Source organism: Macaca thibetana, chromosome 15 (genome assembly GCF_024542745.1).
Source record: "Macaca thibetana thibetana isolate TM-01 chromosome 15, ASM2454274v1, whole genome shotgun sequence".
NCBI classification, from domain to species: domain Eukaryota; kingdom Metazoa; phylum Chordata; class Mammalia; order Primates; family Cercopithecidae; genus Macaca; species Macaca thibetana.
Window position 1 is genome coordinate 26,524,230 of NC_065592.1, and position 19,988 is coordinate 26,544,217.

Sequence of the window (19,988 nt, forward strand, 5' to 3'; positions counted from 1 at the left end):
AGCCCTTGGAACCTGGCCAATTGCATATTTAAAATTTAAATAAATGTATACATTTACTTACATATTTATGATTTAAATATATATACTTAAGGGGAAATGGATGCTTATTATTAATGTTCTTCATTTTGGCACAAAAAAGTGTAGAACTCGGGTCACTTGGTGTTTTTATAATCCAACAGTGAGAAAAAAACTATTTCCAAATGGCCTTCTGAAAACATAATTATTAAAGAGCAGCTTTATCATTAGAAATGTAGACTGTGGCTGGTGCAATGACCCACACCTGGAATTCCAGTGCTTTGGGAGGCCGAAGCAGGCGGATCACTTGAGGTCAGGAGTTTGAGATCAGCCAGACCAACATGGTGAAACCCCATCTCTGCTAAAAATACAAAAATTAGCCTGGTGTGGTGGTGCACACCTGCAATCCCAGCTACTCAGGAGGCTGAGGCAGGAGAATTGCTTGAACCTGGGAAGCAGAGGTTGCAGTGAGCTGAGATCGCACCACTGCACTCCAGCTTGGGCCACAGAGCGAGACTCTGTCTCAAAAAAAAAAAAAAAGAGAAAAAGAAAATAAAAGAAAATCCCAGCTTTGGATCAGGGGGTAGTTGTTACCTGGCACTGCGTGTTTAGATGCTGGACTCAGTTCCCCTGGATTAATTTTTTGGTAACTGGCTAATTTCATGCAATAACAATGCAGATGTTTAAAATGAGGCTGCATGGAAGCTGTCTGTGATTCACCCTACATGAAAAACACAGGAAACAAAAACCATCGTACAGCATCATCCTGTTTTGGTAAAAATACCTCCATACACATGTCTGTACATTCATAGATAAAGGCTTGGAAGAAATATGGCAAAAATATTAACAGTGTTGTACCTGGGTATTGAGTTTAAAAATGAATTTATTTTCTTCTTTGTTCCTTTCTATATTCTTGATTTCTTGATTTCTATATTCTATATTTATTGATTTCTTTTGCAGTGAAGATGTATCAATTTTTTCAAATTTTAGTTTTGAAATAGAGAATACATTCACAAAGTAATAATCAAGAGTCCAAAAGATTATACAATAAAAATTCCTTCTCTCGTCCCTGTCTGCCTTCCATCTGGCTCCCTCCAGAGGTAAACAGTGTGACCAGCAACTAGTGTATCCTGTTAGAGACTTTATGCACATATAAGCAAATATATGTTTGTTTTTTCCTATTATCACTTTTACAACCAAAGTAAAACTACCTTGATTTTTGAAGAAAAGGCTGTAGAAGACTCTTTGATTATATAAAAAGATGAAAAGTGAAAAACAGAGGCTGGAAAACTACGTACAGTGTGACATTTTATATGAAATTATATAAAATAATTATATATTATTTTAAAATATATAAAATATATATTTAAAATATAAAGAGAGAGAAAAGTTATAATCCAAATGTGTGGGCAATTATCTCTGTGTCTAAAGTTTTAGGTGAGTTTATTTGTTTATTTGCTTTTTTTTTTTTTTTTTTTGCAACAGAGCCTCACCCTGTTGCCCAGGCTGGAGTGCAGTAGCATGATCTCGGCTCACTACAACCTCCACCTCCCAGATTCAAGCAATTCTCCCGCCTCAGCCCCCCGAGTAGCTGGGATTACAGGCATGTGCCACCACACCTGGCTAATTTTTGTATTTTTAGTAGAGGCAGGGTTTCACCATGTTAGCCAGGCTGGTCTCGCACTCCCGACCCTGTTATCCACCCGCCTCAGCCTCCCAAAGTTCTGGGATTACAGGTGTGAGCCTACCACGCCCAGCCTGAAAACCAAGATTTTTCATTAAATTTGGTGCCAAAATTTACCTGATCTTGTGAAGTTTATTCTTTTTGGTGTCAATATTCATAATAAACTGGAGGATATTAATGTTTGAATATAGGGTACTGCCCCAGATCCCACTGGGAGAACTGGGAGAGTTGGCAAATGCATCATCTTACCTTCCTAAAATATGAACAATTCTGAATTCTGAAATACACTTGGAACCAAAGGTTTTGAATAAGGGATTGTGACTTGGAAAGCACATTCAGATGCTGCACGCAGTAGAGGCCGGGGGTGCCCATCCCCAGGTTGGGATTCACATTGCCCTGCCTAGGGGTCAGGTTCTTGGGAGCCTTTATGAATCCGAAGCCGAATATAATCAGAAGGTGTCAAGAAGTATATGTTGGAGGTATTTCTCCTAAATCAGTACTCTTCACTTTTAATGTCTCTCTGAATCTCCCAGGGATCTCGTAAAAATGCAAATTCTGCCTCTGTAGGTCTGGAGTGGGTCTGAGATTTTTCATTTCTTTTTTTTTTTTCTTTTCTTTTCTGTTTTTTTTTTTTTTGAGACGTAGTCTCGCCCTGTTGCCCAGGCTGGAGTGCAATGGTACAATTTTGGCTCACTGCAATCTCCACCTCCCAGGTTCAAGTTATTCTCCTGCCTCAGCCTCCCGAGTAGCTGGGATAACAGGCACCCGTTACCATGCCCAGCTAATTTTTGTATTACAGGCGCCTGTATACCACCCCCAGCTAATTTTTGTATTTTTAGTAGAGACGGAGTTTCGCCATGTTGTCCAGGCTGGTCTCGAACTCCTGACCCCAAGGGATCCACCTGCCTCAGTCTCCCAAAGAGCCATGATTACAGGCGTGAGCCACCAAGTCCGGCCAGATTTTGCATATCTAACAATCTCTAATTGAAGCCTATGCTGCCGGAACTGTCCTAAATGCTAGATAAACCTCAGGCAAGGCTCTGAGTGATGATGACAGGGTGGCCCCCTAGGGAGAGTTGTCCTCCGCCCTTGACTGGGACCTGCTAAACACTGACCATCCGGGATTCTAAACCTGCTGCAGTCTTCACCTTTTCTCCATCCTTCTGCCTCCTGCCACCTCTTCCTTCCCAGACGGGTTAAAACCACCCCACGCCTCTGCTCCAGACCTTGGCTGGGCTCCACCGAGTCTCATGACTGTTCACTCACTCAGGTCTAAGGTACTGCTTAGGTGAGGTGCTTTTCCGGATGGCTGACCTTGCCCCCACAAGCATGAACTTTATAAATTAGTTTTACTCTCAAGTTCCTGAGATGCCTCACTATCTCTCCCAGGTATCTCCCTGGAAAACTTTTCCAGTGTTGGAAAAGCACTCCTTAGCCTGACCACCCACAGACATTATGATAATACACTGACTCACTAGACAATTAGTGACCTGGAAAAAGGCCACGACTTTTTTAAATTTTATTTTCTTTTTTTGAGACAGAGTTTCACTCTTGTCGCCCAGGCTGGAGTGCAATGGTGCGATCTTGGCTCACTGCAACCTCCGCCTCCTGGGTTCAAGTGATTCTCCTGCCTCAGCCTCCCGAGTAGCTGGGATTACAGGCACCCACCACCATGCCTGGCTAATTTTTGTATTTTTAGTAGAGATGGGGTTTCACCATGTTGGCCAGGCTGGTCTCGAACTCCTGACCTCAAGTGATTTGCCTGCCTCAGCCTCCCAAAGTGCTGGAATTACAGGCCATGCCTGGCCGTGACTTATTTTATTTTTATTTCAATGCTTACAGTGTCATGACTGACTTCTTACCTGCCCTACCTGCTTATCTTTTTAAGTTCTGGATACCCTGGTTGCAGAAAACTCAGACTTAACTTACTCTCTAAGTGAACTTTCTTACTACAAAAGTAATACATATTTGAGAACTTAGAAAATATAAGAAGAAAGTGAAAACATGAAAACATGAGTGGCCATCACCCAGAGATAAATATTGTGACATTTTGCCTCACGGCCTTGCAGTCTTTATACATAAATTATGCTTTACAAAATCTGGCTTATGCTACATACTCTCTCTTTCTTTCCTTTTCTTTTCCTTCCCCTCCCTCCCTCTCTTCCATCCTTCCTTCCTTCCTCCCTCCCTTCCTTCCTTCTTTCCTTCCTTCTCCCTCTCTTTTCTTCTTTTCTTTTCTTTTTTACTTTTCTTTCTTTCACAGGGTCTTTGCTCTGTTGCCCAGGCTAGAGTGCAGTCGTGAGATCTGGGATCACTGCAGCGTTGACTTTCTGGGCTCAAGTGATTCTCCCACTTCATCCTCCTGAGTATCTGAGACAACAGGCATGTACCACCACACCCAGCTAATTTTTTATTTTTTGATTTTTTGTAGCAATGGGATCACTGGTCTTGAAGTCCTGGGCTCAAGCAATCCTCCAACCTCGGCCTCCCAAAGTGCTGGGATTACAGGCGTGTGCCCAACCCACATGCACCTTTTTTTTTTTTTGAGCTGGAGTCTCTCTCTGTTGCCTGGGCTGGAGTGCAGTGGCATGATCTCAGCTTACTGCAACCTCTGCCTCCCAGGTTCAAGTGATTCTCCTGCCTCCTTAGCCTCCCAAGTAGCTGGGATTACAGGCACCCGCCACCACGCCTGGCTAATTTGTTTTTTAGTATTTTTTTTAGCAGAGACGGGGTTTCACCATATTGGCCAGGCTGGTCTCAAACTCCTGACCTTGTTATCCGCCCACCTTGGCCTCCCAGAATGCTGGGATTACAAGCGTGAGCCACCCACCGCGCCCTGCCAACATGCACCATTTTTAACACTGCTTTCCCCCTCCATTTACAGTGTACTGTGACCATTTCTACAAGTCAATGAAAATCTTTCTATATCTTCATTTTAAATGATTATGTAGTTTCTCACTTAATTGATGGGGTTTTGGAGTGTTTTCAATCATTTGGGATTAAAATAAAACTACAATGAATGTCCTCACTTAACCAAAATTATCTTTTTGATACTTCTGGGGAATTACATGATCAGGTCAAAGTAGATGAACTTTATGTTTTCTTATGTTGCCAAGTCAGAAAGCATGACTTCCAAACTCTCAAATACAAACCAGGTTCTTTGGACTAAATCAGTGTCTCGAAACCCCACTAACCTCAGTGAACCAGTAGTGACACCGAAAAGCAGGGAATTCCAAAGCTGAGAGGAACTTCGAGGCCATCAGTGATCAAATACCTCTCATCTCCAGCTCCGAAAGAGGAGAATTACTCAGACATTTTGTTTAGAGATCTAAAACTTCCCAAAGTCCACAGTTTTATTTTCACACAATTCTAAGCTAACTTAAAATCAGCATTTTTGCATTATTCTTTCATTCAATATTTATATATTTATAATCAGGGGATTAGATCAATAGGGGATTGGTGAAGTGATTTATGGTACAGCCATTCAATGAAATCTGATACAACCATTAAAAAACTGAAGGTCTTATTGTTATTATTATTATTATTATCTGAGACAGAGTCTTGCTCTGTCGCCCAGGCTGGAGTACAGTGGTACAATCTCAGCTCACTGCAACCTCAGTCTCCCAGGTTCAAGCGATTCTCCTGCCTCAGCCTCCTGAATAGCTGGGACTACAAGTATGCACTACGATGCTGGCTAATTTTTGTATTTTTAGTAGAAATGGGGTTTCACCATGTTGGCCAGGCTGGTCTTGAACTGCTGACCTCAAGTGATCTACCCACCTTGGCCTCCCAAAGTGCTGGGATTATAGGTGTGAGTCACCGCGCCGGGCCAAAACCGAAGAAGGTCTTCATGTACTAATACAGAATGGTATCTCAAATACATCATCAAATGAAAAAAGAAAAATGCAGAACAGGGTACATAATACGCACATTTGTGCCAAAAGGAGGTAAGGGAATACATAGATGTTTTGCCATGGACATGCTGTTTGTGTATGCATAAAACATCTTTGGAAAGATACACAACAAACTGATAGTATAATACTTTGATTTCCAGGGAAACTAGGTGGCTGCGAAGAGAAAGTTTTCACTGTGAAATCACACCTTCCACATGGTCAACCATGTAAATATATTACCTATTTAAAAATCAAATGTGGGAGCGGTGGCTCAGGTGTAATCCTAGCACTTTTGGCAGGTGGATTGCTGGAGCCCAGGAGTTTGAGACCAGCCTAGGCAACATGGAGAAACCCCATCTCTACAAGAAATACAAAAATTAGCCAGCCACGGCCGCATGCACCTGTAGTCCCAGGTACTCAGGAGACAGAGGTGGGAGGATTGCTTGATCCCAGGAGGTTGAGGCTGCAGTGAGCTGAGATCATGCCCTGCACCCCAGCCTGGACGACAGAGTGAGACTCTGTCTCAAAATACATAAATACATAAAAATTATTGTTAAAAAAAAAAGAAAAACACAACATGAGGGGACTAGGGCGTTTGATTACATCGCCAAGCAGATACATTTATTTACTTATTTCTCAAGTACTGCTGAAAATGTCAGTAAAGAAATAAGGGGCCAGGCATGGTAGCTCACACCTGTAATCGTAGCCCTTTGGGAGGTCGAGGAGGGTGGATCACCTGAGGTCAGGAGTTCAAGACCAGCCTGGCCAACATGGCAAAACCCCGTCTCTACTAAGAATGTAAAAATTACCCGGGCATGGTGGCGCGCACCCATAGTCCCAGCTACTTGGGAGGCTGAGGGAGGAGAATTGCTGGAACCAGGGAGATTGGGGTTACAGTGAGCCAGTATCGCCCCACTGCACTCCAGCCTGGGCGACAGAGTAAGAATATATCAAGAAAGAAAGAAAGAAAAAGAAAGAAAAGAAAGAAGAGAGAGAGAGAGAAAGAGAAGAGAAGAGAAGAGAAGAGAAGAGAAGAGAAGAGAAAAGAGGACCATAGGTACAAAAATAATAGGTACAAAAAGAATTTGAGCAGGAACAAAAGACGGGCCATGTGAACAGACCGGTGGTATAACAATAATAGTTCTGGTTAACATTTACTGAGTTACTGTGTGCCAGGCACTGTGCTATTATGCGATCTCGACACATATTACCTCGTTTCATCTACAGATCAAGTAGGTAGGGTACTATGGCCGTTTTCAGGTGAGGAAACTGAGGCTGGCAGATGTTAACTAATTTGCTCAAGTCTCCATCGCTAGTTAAATGGAGTTTGGATTCTCAGTGAGGACTGAACTCTGACCTAGAAGTATGCCTTGCTTGAGAACCCTGGCTCTTCAGGCAGATGCTCAACTGTCTCCCGACTATTTTTCTGCTATATTAGTGGCAGCGTTTGTTAGTATTTTGCAAGAGCTGTTTGTATTTTGGTTGCAGGGGCTCAGCATAGGGAAGGATCTATCTGGGCAGAAGCCAGGAGTCCAGGCGGGTCAGCGCCCAGAGGACAGTGGAATCCGAGGGGATGGTAGGAGATCAACCGAACCCAGAACAGAGGCCTGCAAGGATGACTGCGCTTGACCCCCTCAGAGAAAAAAGCCAGAGTCACTCACAGGAGAAAGACAAAGCAGCCAAAGCTTCCCGGGTGTACAGGAAGTCCAAAGTCATCAGAAGGAAGAAGAAAACCTGAAACAGTGAGAGCTGGCCAAGCGCTGCTAAGACCTATGCAAATGAGATCCACCCACGCTGCCTGGAAATCGGGCCTGGGAAGTCAGAAAACAAAGTACTTGCGTGCAGGGCTGCAGGGAAGGGAGGCAGAGGAGGCGGCTCCGAGGGAGCAGGTAAGGAGACAGAGAGGGTCGCGGAGGGACGGGTCACAGGGCCCCAGAGTCCGGAGAGGCAGCAGCCGTGAAGCGCGTGGCAGGTGAAATCTGGCTTGGGAGGGCAGGCTACTGGGTTCATCTTTCAAACTCAGCCACTCTTTAGCTGGGAAGCCTTCAGCAAGTCGCCTCAACTTTCTGAGCCTTGGCTTCCCCATCTAGAAAATGGGTCCAACAATAATCATGCTAACCAGAGTTGCATGTCTTCTGTATTCTACCGGGCACCTTATAGACTAGTCCTTCCCCAGAGCAACCCTGTAGGAGTGGGATGATTACCCTTTTTTACGGAGGAAAATGAAGTTCAGAGAGATTAAGCCATTTGTCCAAGACAAATGGTTCCAAATCTGGTTACAAAGCCGGCACACTTTGTCCTCCCCATTCAGCCTCTCTCACAGGGTGGTTTTAGAGTATGAAATGGCCTTCTGCAAACAACAAAATATCCTAAAAGGCAAGTAACCTATCTAGATGGATCACCACACTTAGATCTTAGCAAGGGCCAGGAACCTCTGTAAACTGTGAAGTGCTATGAAATGCCAGTTCCTGGGTGAAAACAATGGAGTGATGCTGGAGACAACTGATATTTGGTGATGACTTGTTCACAGACCAAGGAGATGACTTTGTGACAGTGTTTAGGATTTACTGTAGCTGAGATGTCCTGGCTTGGGGTGGGGGTGATACGTGGCCAGAGTCTCTCCCCAGCTGATCCTGAAACAACAGTGGATCCCTGGAAGAGCAGCACAGATAAAGATCCAGGCAATAATGATCCTTCCTCCTCTTGGACAGCCTTTTACAGCTCTGGCCATGGAATTTCAGAGAATGTAGGTCTGATCTGGGGGGAAACAGGAGATCTTGACGTGTAGTAATACAAGCTTACTGGAGTGAAGTTAGAATTTTCAGGTAAGAGAATTTAAAAAAAAAAAAAAAACTTATAATCTTGCCCCCAGAGATAACCACTGCTAATATTTGGTTATTTATCTTTCCAGACATTTTTTTCCATTGTGCACACATTTTTGAAAATTGGATTATATTGCAATATGGTTTTGTTGCTGGTTCTTTTTTGCTTAATGACATTATATCCTAGGCATATACCCATATTAATAGTTTTACCGCATCATATTAAAGGCTGCATAATATCTCTTCCTATGGATGGAGCAGAATCTACTTAATCAATGTCCTATTACTGGATGATGACGTAGTTCTCCATACGTCACTGTTAAACCAGCGCCCAGATGGGCGTCTCTGTACTCACATCTTTGCAGAAGTCCTTGATGGTTTCCGTGGAATCAATTCCCAGTGGGGGAAATGATGAGTCAGGGTAACATACAGTTTAAGGCTTCTGATAAGTATAAAAGGTCTGCTTCTAACACACTCTGGGATTCAGGAGCTCCTCAAAGCTTGATGCAGAGAACTTTGCTGTGGCTTTGAAGTCAACCTTGACCCTTCCTTTCTCTCAAATCCATTTGCATTAATAATTTCAGTTGCCTCATATATCCATAACAATGCTTTGGTCAACAGTGGATTACATATGTGATGGTGGCCACATAAGATTATAATACCATATATTTACCGTGCCTTTTCTAAGTTTATGTTGAAATACACACATAATTATCATAGTGTTACAATACCTATAGTATTCAGAACCTAATAAATTGTGTGGGTTTGTAGCCTAGGTGCAGCAGGCTAGACCACACAGCCTAGGCACGTAGCAGGCTCTACCATCTAGGTTTGTGTAAATACACTCTGTGCTGTTCACACAACGATGGGTTTCTCAGAACATATTCCTGTTGTTAGGTGCTATGTCGCTTTGTAGTCTTTACTGGGTGCTGGGCTCTAACTAAAAGCTTTACTAGTTTTGGCTTCCTTTTCACAAGGGGAAATAGAGGCACAGAGAGGTCAAGCAATTCAACTGGAATCGCAGCCCTAAATAGCCATGGATCTGGCATCATGAACCTTGACATAAACTACAACTGGATCCTTAGAGCTCCACTGCTTCTTGGGAAGTGGCGTTGATTCTGTCCCCAAAGATATCACTTATCCCATCCCCTTTTATCTTCTCCGCCACTGCCTAACCTGCACCACCATCGAATGCCTGAGCCACACTGCTACAGCCCGAACACGTGCTCCCTTCCCGGTCTTGTCCCCTCAGTCTGTCCTCTGCCCTGCAGCTAGAATGGTGTTTTAAAAATGGAAATAGGATCAGGTACCTTACCCTACCACTCACCCCTGTAATAAAATCCAGATGAGCTTCGCTCACAGGTCCTGCGTCCTGTCCCTCCCCACCTTGCCTACCCTGGCTCCAGCCACCACACCTTGATCACCCTGGGCTCCTTTCACTTTCTCAAATTGGAAGAATTTTTCTCGCCTCAGAGCCACACATGCTGTTCCCCGGGCCTGCAACGCTCTTCCTCCACTCTGCGTGGCTGGATTCTTATATACTTTGGTCTCAGCTCTTCTGTCACCTCTTTGCAGAAACATTCTCTGGTGGTCTCATCGGGAGCAGCGACCAAGCACCCGAAGCCCATTTTCCTTTTTGCCTTTTATTAACAACCATTAAAACTGTGTATTTATTTATTGCCCACTAATCATTAAATATTTTTTTTTGTTTTGTTTTGTTTTTTTTGTTTTTTGTTTTTTGTTTTTTGAGACGGAGTCTCGCTCTGTCGCCCAGGCTGGAGTGCAGTGGCGCGATCTCGGCTCACTGCAAGCTCCGCCTCCTGGGTTTACGCCATTCTCCTGCCTCAGCCTCCTGAGTAGCTGGGACTACAGGCGCCTGCCACAGCGCCCGGCTAATTTTTTGTATTTTTAGTAGAGACGGGGTTTCACCGTGGTCTCGATCTCCTGACCTTGTGATCCGCCCGCCTCGGCCTCCCAAAGTGCTGGGATTACAGGCGTGAGCCACCGCGCCCGGCCTAAATATCTCTTTGCCTCACTACACTCTAAATGTCATGAGGTCAAAGACAATGTCTATTTTGTTCACCATAATACCTAATAATACCTTGCACAGCACCTGGGCTAGAGTAAGCCCTCAATAATGACCGAGTGGATGAATGGGCCGCAGAAGAAAGCACTGGTGCAGAGCCCTGGTAAACTACCCTAGTTTCGCTTAGGGCTCCATCTCCCTCCACATATCTTCATTTCCTCCTTCCCTGTTTGGAGCAGTGCCAGAGGTCTAGAAGCAACCAGGAAGCCACGGGTCAAAGAGTATAAAGAGCAGGTTTTGCTTCAGACATTGACTCAGTCAGGATAGATATCATATCAGGGGCTTTAGGGAGACTCCCTTCCCCCCAGATCCCCTCTTGCACAGTTCCTGGATTTCTACCATGAGTCTTCTGGCTGTGAGGGATTCCTGATCACATGCAAACACTTATTATCTAGCTAGTAACACACACTGAGTAGGTGGACGGCATGGATGTAGCCTTCCGTCTTTTCGAAAACCATGAGTCTGAAGACATGGGTCCCACGTCACCATTAACTAGCTGGGTGACTTTGGTTGAGTCACTTCTTGTCTCTCATCTGCAACATGAGTAGTTCAGATGGAGAATTGGTTTTTAAACTTTTTCTTTTCCCCAGTAGCTCAACTCTTCAGATTATTCAAATGACCTATATGAAAAACAGAGAAAAGCCAAGTATTTCTGGTTGAAATGGAGAAGCAGGGCTGGAGTGCGCCTCCCTCCAACTCCCCGCTTTAACTCCCTAAGGTTGGTGGGACGACCAACTCTAAGATCTCAGAAGGCTGACCTGCTGTGTGCTAAGAACAAAGCAGAAGGCAGCAAGGTTTGCACATGCTGCTTGCAGTTACTTAGGCACATTAAAAGATCAGTGGGTGACTGGACTGAATCTGATAGTCGGAGCTTTTAAGCTTCCAAGTAGGTGACTTTCACAGCAACCGAAGTGCTGAGCAGGCAGCCCCTTTGTGCAAGGAGGAGGTTCCAGCCACGTTCGAAGAGAAATGAGGACCCCAGAGAGAGGAAGCCCAGAAGACTCCCTTACCCTCTCCACATCTAGAAAGAGGAAATTGCCACCCTACCTTTCCAGACCAGGGGCTCCAGGTCTTGAAGGGACTGCCCACAATCTCACAGGTGTTTGGCTTCCAGGTTCAATTAGTTGCCACGCCCTGGGGGGAACTCAGGTCCTCCATCTCCCTCCCCACCCCACCCCCTAGGAAGCTCTCTGGCCTTGGCTCCAAGCAGGTGTGCTCAAGAGGCTGCAGACTGGGCCACCTGGCAGCCCCAGGTGCTGCGTGCCTGCTGCCATGGAGACAGGCCCCTGGGTTGGTGGCAAGAAGGCAGTCTCCCAAAGCTTTGCCAATTCAGGGGAGGGAGTGACTGGAGCCTCAGGCCCTCCAGTGTAGTCTGCCTGACCACCCTGGAACCCACAGAAGCCCAGGTGCGTGCCCTGAAGGTTTCCCAGGACAAAGGGAGGGAGGAGGAGCCAGGGTAGGCAGAGGACCGGGAAGAGGCTTTGGAAAGGGAAGAGGCTCTGGGAGGGCTGATCTGGGAAATGGGGCAGGGGAGCTTCTACAAGCCTTCCAGATAGGGAGAAAAGCCTTTCCAGGGGTCCCCTTGCCAGGCCAAGGACTGGGTGAGTAGGATCTGGAGGGTTGGCCCTCTAGCTCAAGGGGAGGAGGGAAAGAGGGCTGGCATTTGTCCCCATAGGAGGGATAGACCAGGGAATTCACAAAACCCATCTCTGCGCTAGTCAGGGATTTGAGGTAGCAGGGAAGGAAACATTTGTCCTCTAGCAAAATCCACAGACTGCAGCTTACCCCTAGCTCCCTGGGCTCAGGGCAGCCACGGCCACAGACACCGACCATAAGGAGCATTTGCGTCCAGCTCCAAAGCCCGGGGCACTGTCTCCTCCAATGCCGGCTCACTTGGGGGCTCTTGGTAGGGGTGGCCCAGGCCTTCACCTTGACAGAGGGGAGGCTGCAGGAGCATTCGACTCCACTCGATGGCTTAGGAACTGGTGATCAAGAACAAAACGCTTTTGAACCTGAGTAAAACATGGTGATGACACCTTTCAACACCCACAGAACACTTTGCCCCAGGCCAAGCACAGGGATGGGGCTTCATGGCTGTTCCTTTGCTCCTTTCCCCATTCTGCCAGGACGTCTCCCGCGAGGCCTCCCTGTGTGTGGCTGAGGATGGCTGAGCAGGAGGGCCGGGAGCTTGAGGCCGAGTGTCCCATCTGCTGGAATCCCTTCAACAACACGTTCCATACCCCCAAAATGCTGGATTGCTGCCACTCCTTCTGCGTGGAATGCCTGGCCCACCTCAGCCTGGTGACTCCAGCCCAGCGCCGCCTGCTGTGCCCGCTCTGTCGCCAGCCCACGGTGCTGGCCTTGGGGCAGCCCGTCACTGACTTGCCCACGGACACTGCCATGCTCACCCTGCTCCGCCTGGAGCCGCACCACGTCATCCTGGAAGGCCGTCAGCTGTGCCTCAAAGACCAGCCCAAGAGCCGCTACTTCCTGCGCCAGCCTCGAGTTTACACGCTGGACCTCGGCCCCCAGCCTGGGGGCCAGACTGGGCCGCCCCCAGACACGGCTTCTGCCACCGTGCCTACGCCCATCCCCATCCCCAGCCACTACTCTCCGAGGGAGTGTTTCCGCAATCCTCAGTTCCGCATCTTTGCCTACCTGATGACCGTCATCCTCAGTGTCACTCTGTTGCTTATCTTCTCCATCTTTTGGACCAAGCAGTTCCTTTGGGGGGTGGGGTGAGTGCTGTTCCCAGACAAGAAACCAAACCTTTTTCGGTTGCTGCTGGGCATGGTGACTGTAGAGCCTCATTTGGTGGTGTCTTCCTTTGTAGTGTTGTTTATTTTACAATCCAGGGATTGTTTAGACCATGTGTTTGCTTCTGGGAACAATTAAAAACAAACAAACAAACAAAAAACCGAACAGCTTGAAGGACTGGGAGATGTGGAGCAACCTCCGGGTGTGAGTGTGGCGTCATGGAAGGGCAGACAAGCAGTTCTGACCACAGAGCTCCACAGCAAGTTGTGCCAAAGGGCTGTACAATGGTATCCAGGAACCTGACTAGCTCACATAGCAAGTTGCATTTCTCACTGCAGGTGCTTCAAAATCAGTGGATTTGTTTTTTGCATTGCTCTTTTTACTATGGGTTGCTAAAAAAAAAAAATTGGGAAGTGAGCTTGAATTCTGTGGGTAAATGTGTGTTTGTTTCTTTTCAGCTTTCTCTTTGGATGTCTTGCCGCCGGTTGCAGTAAAACTGTTCTGCATTCATTAATTCATTCACTTATTCATTCTATGACCATTTACTGGGCTGGTGCTGAGTGCCAGAACTAAGGGAAGAGAAGAGTAGGATTATCCAGGGGTAGCAGATGGCCCTTACTAGCAGGAAGGGGTGTGCTCATTCAGCTGCTGCTTCTATGAGACAACCTCTTGCCACCATGTAGTTCATGGAGTGTTAGGTGAAATCTAACGGTGAAAGATGTTAGATCAGTGGACTAGGGGAAGTCTGGGATTTGGAGGAATAAGTCTTTCTTCCTCCAGGCAGATACAGAGGCCCTGATTAGAATGGACACAGGGTAAAGTTCTGATTCCCCTCCCCCAAGCTTAATAATCCTGGCTTCAAGAAGATGGAAACTCTGGACAGAGGCAAAGGCTTAGCTCCCATCCTGGATGGGATAGAATCCAGGAACCAATCAGATAGAATTTGGGGGCTCAGGCTATTGCTTGGTAAGTTGCAACCTTGCAGTGTCTAAAACCCTGATTTCTGTTTCCCCAGTTTCAACCTTGCCTGGTGGCTTAAGGCTCTGACACAATTTTAGAGTGGTTAAGATACCATTACAGCCTGGGCACAGTGGCTCACGCCTATAATCCCCAGCAAAGATGAGCTGGGCGTGGTGACGCATGCCTGTAATCCCAGCTACTGGGGAGGCTGAGGCAGGAGAATTGCTTGAACCCAGGAGACGGAGGTTGCAGTGAGTCAAGATTGCACCACTGCACTCCAGCCTGGGTGACAGAGTGAAACTCTGTCTCGGGGGGGAAAAAAAGATATCATTGTACAAAAAAGATACCATCACAAATACGTAAGGATAACATTTTGAGGTTTTGTGGTTTTTTTGATATGTGGAATAAGCTTTCAGAGGCCAGAATTTGAGTTGGTTGATTTGCTGCAAATAATGTTAGATTCCCCCCCACGGGTTTTAATGTACAAAATACATCAAAATATCCAAGACGTATATTTCACGTTTAGAAAAACCAAATGGTTTTAAGCTCCAGTATTAAGAAATATTCTCCATTACAAAGTTGGAAAACTGCCTACATACTCCTCTAGGGGACTAGCAACTGTCTCTCCATTTGTGCCATCAAAGATAATTACACTAAAGCTGGGACTCCACCTTTCCCCATTTACTTCATTTCTTTACACAGCTTTGTTCCTTAAACTTGTGGCAGGTAAGTTAGGCAATGATCTCACCATGTCCCCTGAGCTAAGAGGACAGGCAAGGGCAGCTCAGGACAGGAAGAGCTGAGGAAAGGCCAGGAAGGAACATGGGCCTCTGCACTAGGGCCTACTAATCTCAGCAAGCTTAATCCCCACTTTATAGATGAAACCGAGGCTCCGTGAGTTTAGCTACCTTGTTCAAGGTCACCCAGCTAGGAGGTGGGAGAGTCTTTTCAGTCAAAAAAGAACTTAGATCCTTGGAGTGGTTGATACACCACCCAAATAAGACAAGATGTAAGTTTGAGGGTTTTTCTGATAGGTGAGGATATACAGTCATCCCTTGATATTCAGGGGGAAATGGTCCCAGGATATCCTGAAGATTCCTGAATACAAGGATGCTCAAGTCCTTGCTATAAAATGGTGTACGTGTTTGCATATAACCTAGACACATCCTCCTGTATATTTTAATTCATCTGTTAATTATTTACAATACCTAATACAATGCAAATGCTATGTGAAGTTGCTATACTGTATTGTTTAGGGGATAACAAGAAAAAAAGTCTGTATATATTCAGTAGTGTATTTTCGACCTATGGTTAGTTGAATCCTTGATGTGGAACCCGCCGGTACAGATGGAGGGCTGCCTGAACATTATGGTGTCTCTCATTTTCACATTCAGTAGCTCCAGCCTTGCGGCAGCCCCATCCTCTTCAAATGTATCTGGAAATGCACGGGAGCATCTTTTGTACTCAGTGGAGGGGGTGAACTGCGCTGCTGACATTTAGGGCTCAGAGGTCTGGGATACTAACACCTGCTGCAATACTTATGTTGCCACAGTTCCACAGGATGAAAGATCATCTGGCCGGGCGCGGTGGCTCAAGCCTGTAATCCCAGCACTTTGGGAGGCCGAGGCGGGCGGATCACAAGGTCAGGAGATCGAGACCACAGTGAAACCCCGTCTCTACTAAAAATACAAAAAATTAGCCGGGCACGGTGGCGGGCGCCTGTAGTCCCAGCTACTCAGGAGGCTGAGGCAGGAGAATGGCGGGAACCCGGGAGGCGGAGCTTGCAGTGAGCCGAGATCGCGCCACTGCACTCCAGCCTGGGCAACAGCGTGAGACTCCGTCTCAAAAAAAAAAAAAAAAAAAAAAAAAAAAGAAAGATCATCTAACTACAAATGCAAATAGCTATCTTGTTGATAACAATAGGCTACTCATCCGTTCGGGATGTGGAGGAGTTACTTTAACTCCACTGGGCATGAGCTCAGAGATGGAAGTGACTTGTCAAAAGAGCAGTATACAAGGTGGGCACAGTGGCCCATGCCTGTATCTCAGCTACTCAGGAGGCTTAGACAGGATGATCGTTTGAACCTAGGAGTTAAGAGATCCTATCTTTTTTTTTTTTTTTTTTTTTTGAGATGGAGTTTTGCTCGTCGCCCAGGCTAGAGTGCAATGGCATGATCCCAGCTAAGTGCAACCTCTGTCTCCCGGGTTCAAGCGATTCTCCTGTCCCAGCCTCCTGAGTAGCTGGGATTACAGGTGTCCGCCACCATGCCTAATTTTTGGTATTTTTTGTAGAGATGGGGTTTCACCATGTTGGTCAGGCTGGTCTCAAACTCCTGACCAAAGTGTTGGGATTACAGGTATGAGCCATTGCACCCAGCCGAGATTCCGTCTTTAAAAAAAAAAAAAGGTGAGGGGCATTATACAAAGTGGAGAGTCCTTAAAAAAGCTCAGACTTCGTACAGGAAACAGGCAATGCTGGCTGCACCAGTCCTTTTGTCTGGTCAGTGTGGGGAAATCTGTGAAACCTTCACAAGGTCACCAATGGTCAGATGACAGTTCAGATTCAGGCTCCATCACTTGCCAGTTGGGTAAACTTGAGCGAGTGTTTCTTGGAGCCTCAGTTTTGTCCGTAAAAAGGGAATAATAAACTCAAAAGATGGTGGAGATTAAACTAGGTATCTGAATGTGCTTGGTACACCATCTAGGTAGGCACTAAGTGTTCTGTGAACACTTCTGTGGCTGTTTATCTTGCCATTTTCACAAATGCCACGCCTGGCTTTGTGCTTCTTAACCACTTTCTTACAATGATGTTTTAATTCCTGTGAAGAAATAGCCCACGAGGTATCTGTTCTGTCAAAGGCTTAGATGAAATGTTTTCACCCAACTGCTACCTCTTGGAACAACCAAAAAACACAAACAAGTAGAAGGGAACTAATAGTAAAATTCAAACCTGAGAAACGAAAAATCTTTGTTAGCACATTATATCCAATTGCATGCTAATTCACCAGCGTTCATTATTTTACACATACTACAAAGGTAAGAAAAAAATTTCTCTTCATCGCAGTCTATGAAATAGAATTCATTAATACTTGAACAATAGTGAAGTGAGCAATAGAGGGTAGTCCTGACAATTCGGAAGCTGAACAACTACATACGAAATGCAACTACTTGGTTATAATTGAAATCAGATTAAAAACAGTATGTTTAGGTCAGGCACAGTGGCTCATGCCTGTAATCCCAGCATTTTGGGAGGCCAAGGCAGAAGGATTGCATGAGCCCAGAAATTTGAGACTGGCCTAGGCAACAAAGTCAAATCGTGTCTCTTCAAAAAATCAAAAAAATCAGCCAGGCATGGTGGCATCCTCCTGTGATCCCAGTTACACAGGAGGATGAGGGGATGAGGCAGGAGAATCACTTGAGCACAGGAAGTCAAGGCTGCGGTGAGCTGTGTTCTCATTACTGCACTCCAGCCTGGGCGACAGAGCGAGACCCAGTCTCAAACGGAAACAAAACAATCCAGCTGTTTGGCGATATATCACACATTCAGAGTCCACAGAACAGAGCTGACCAAAGCCATCGCCAGCCTCTCCGCAGCAGCAAATGAAAAGTTTTTTTTTTTTGAGATGGAGTCTTGCTCTGTTGCCCAGGCTGGAGTACAACATGATCTTGGCTCACTGCAACCTCTGCCTCCCAGGTTCAAGCAATTCCATGTGTGAGCCAATGTGTCCGGCCAAGAAGGCCTTTAATAACTCTGACAACCCTTTCTTCTTCCAAATGCCATTTTTTTTTTTAAATTTACTGTGTAATTTGAGAGTTCAGAGGTTGTACAGTTGAGGTGAAAAGAGGAGCATGACAGGCAAGTAAGAATTGTAATGAGTCCAGACCTGGCTTACTGGTAGTCTGGCCCACAGCATAAACAGCCCTCTATTTAAAAAAAATTGTTAACAAGGTGCTAAGGAGACATAAATCAGAGTAATCCATATTTGAGATCATCCATTATATCCCCAACCAAAAAAAAGGAGACCTCTATGGACCAATGGCTAGGATTCAGAAATGCTTAACTATAGAAAATAATTCTCTATAGCCTAGTTTTTGTAACTGGATTTTACCGTAGCAAATGTGGAATAAAGAAAAAGTTTAGGTTTAGGACTACCCATTAGGGTTTTTTTCCCCAGTTACTTTAACATAAAGTACCCTTTAATATATGAAGTACATCCTTTAAACAGCCAACAGAAAGGAGGTTGTACAGCAGAGGCGTCATGTTTGCTTTCTAAACATGTGTTTGACTCCTGACACAATGGTTTTGCTTTAGGGTAACATGAAGGTTGCCAAACTTCAAAGTAAAATAAAAGAGATTTTCTGACAAAGCAAATGTTCAGTTCAGAGTTTCCTGATGCAGCCAGCATTCCAAGCAAACTCAACAGGAAGAGGTGAAGTCTTCTTCCCTGCATAACCATCGGCGTGGCTGCGGTCCACTGCTTCACATCCCATTCTCCAGGGGAAGGAAGTGTTCGCTGTTACGCGTTGTTTAACCAGTAAGTGGTGAGACGCGCCTCTTTACCTGAGGGCTTCCCGACTATAGTTCAGCCACCTTGCTCTCTGGGTCACATGTAGTCCTGAAGCATGTACCATGTCATGGAAAGCCAAGTTTCAATAATTAAAAATGCAGTCAGTCACAATCCTGGGCGCTGTGAGCATGGCTATAGGGCATTCGAACAAAAGATTTTTTTTTTTTTGGAGACAGGGTCTTGCTCTGTCACACAGGATAGAGTGCAATGGCACAATCTCAGCTCACTACAACCTCCATCTACCAGGCTTAAGCAATCCCTCCTACCTCAGCCTCCCAAGTAGCCGGAACCACAGGCACAAGTCACCGCAACAGGCTAATTTTAGTATTTTTTTTGTAGAGACGGCATTTGCCATGTTGCTCAGGCTAGTCTTGGACTTCTGAGCTCCAGTGATCTGCCCAACTCAGCCTCCCAAAGTGCTAGGATTACAGGCATGAACCACCATGCCTGGCCAAACAAAAGATTAATAAAAACAATGTCTACACAGTTCATGGCGGGCATAAAAAGGTAATAAATTTTCAACCATGAGATGGGTTCACCATTACCTAGGGATTGGGCCGCCTGCCTGGAGTGGGGGCTGACATGGAAATCCAATTCTAGTGAGGGTCTACGCATGGTAATTGGCAGAAAACATGATAGAACTAAACACTTCAATTCTTCTCTTTTGAGGAAAACAGCTCCTTAGAAAGAGCTTGAGGTTCAAGTCCTTTCTCCACTGTCATCTATTCAGCCATCCAGAGCTTGAAGGTCCTATCATATGAGCAAGTGGCTATGAGCTGCCCATCGGAAGAAATATCTAGGCCCATCACTTTGCCTTCATGGCCGGCCAGAGTCTTCAGCGGGGACCAGCCTGGGTGCGTCCAGATCTTGGCTGTGTTATCATAGGCACCCGTAAGCAAGAAGTTCCCATGGATAGCTACAGAAGAGAAGGGGAATTGCTTGAGGAATTCAGGTATTCAAAAGAGAAGACAACAAAAGCACAAAAGTCTGCAAAAACATACTATTTTTAAAAAACTTATTTCTACATTCAGAAAAAGTCAACATTGATTCTGTCTTCCTACTAGGCCTCCAGGTAAAGGGGATAACCCAAGGCAGACTTAAGGGAACAAATAACAGTAAGGTCCTCTGGCTCATTCCCTGACTGTAAATCTGTTCAGAATAGTATTTAGAATTCAGTGCTCAGAGCATCCATGGGGGAAAGAA

At 45.7% G+C, this 19,988-nt stretch overlaps 3 protein-coding genes across 4 annotated transcripts in view; 2 read left to right on the forward strand and 1 right to left on the reverse strand.

The window, feature by feature from the left end:
• Nucleotides 1-19,988, forward strand: part of CDC26 (cell division cycle 26) — a 258,302-nt gene that overhangs the window by 191,919 nt on the left and 46,395 nt on the right. The gene's annotated exons all lie outside the window — the stretch shown is intronic.
• Nucleotides 7,369-13,771, forward strand: RNF183 (ring finger protein 183). The gene is made up of 2 exons (XM_050761040.1): nt 7,369-7,481; nt 12,627-13,771. Exon 2 carries the CDS (start codon nt 12,664-12,666, stop codon nt 13,240-13,242), a length of 579 nt encoding a protein of 192 aa, XP_050616997.1. The 5' UTR covers nt 7,369-7,481; nt 12,627-12,663; the 3' UTR covers nt 13,243-13,771.
• The window catches only part of PRPF4 (pre-mRNA processing factor 4), a 141,300-nt gene continuing 139,570 nt past the window's right edge, over nt 18,259-19,988 (reverse strand). For both annotated transcript variants that reach the window (XM_050761015.1, XM_050761016.1), the window contains one exon: nt 18,259-19,701. In XM_050761015.1, coding sequence (XP_050616972.1) covers nt 19,508-19,701 — 194 coding nt within the window. In that variant the 3' untranslated portion in view covers nt 18,259-19,507. The remainder of the gene's footprint in view (nt 19,702-19,988) is intronic.

Bases quoted from the DNA above. Each gene is read 5' to 3' on its own strand.
- RNF183 (XM_050761040.1), top strand. From the start codon at position 12,664: ATGGCTGAGCAGGAGGGCCGGGAGCTTGAGGCCGAGTGTCCCATCTGC.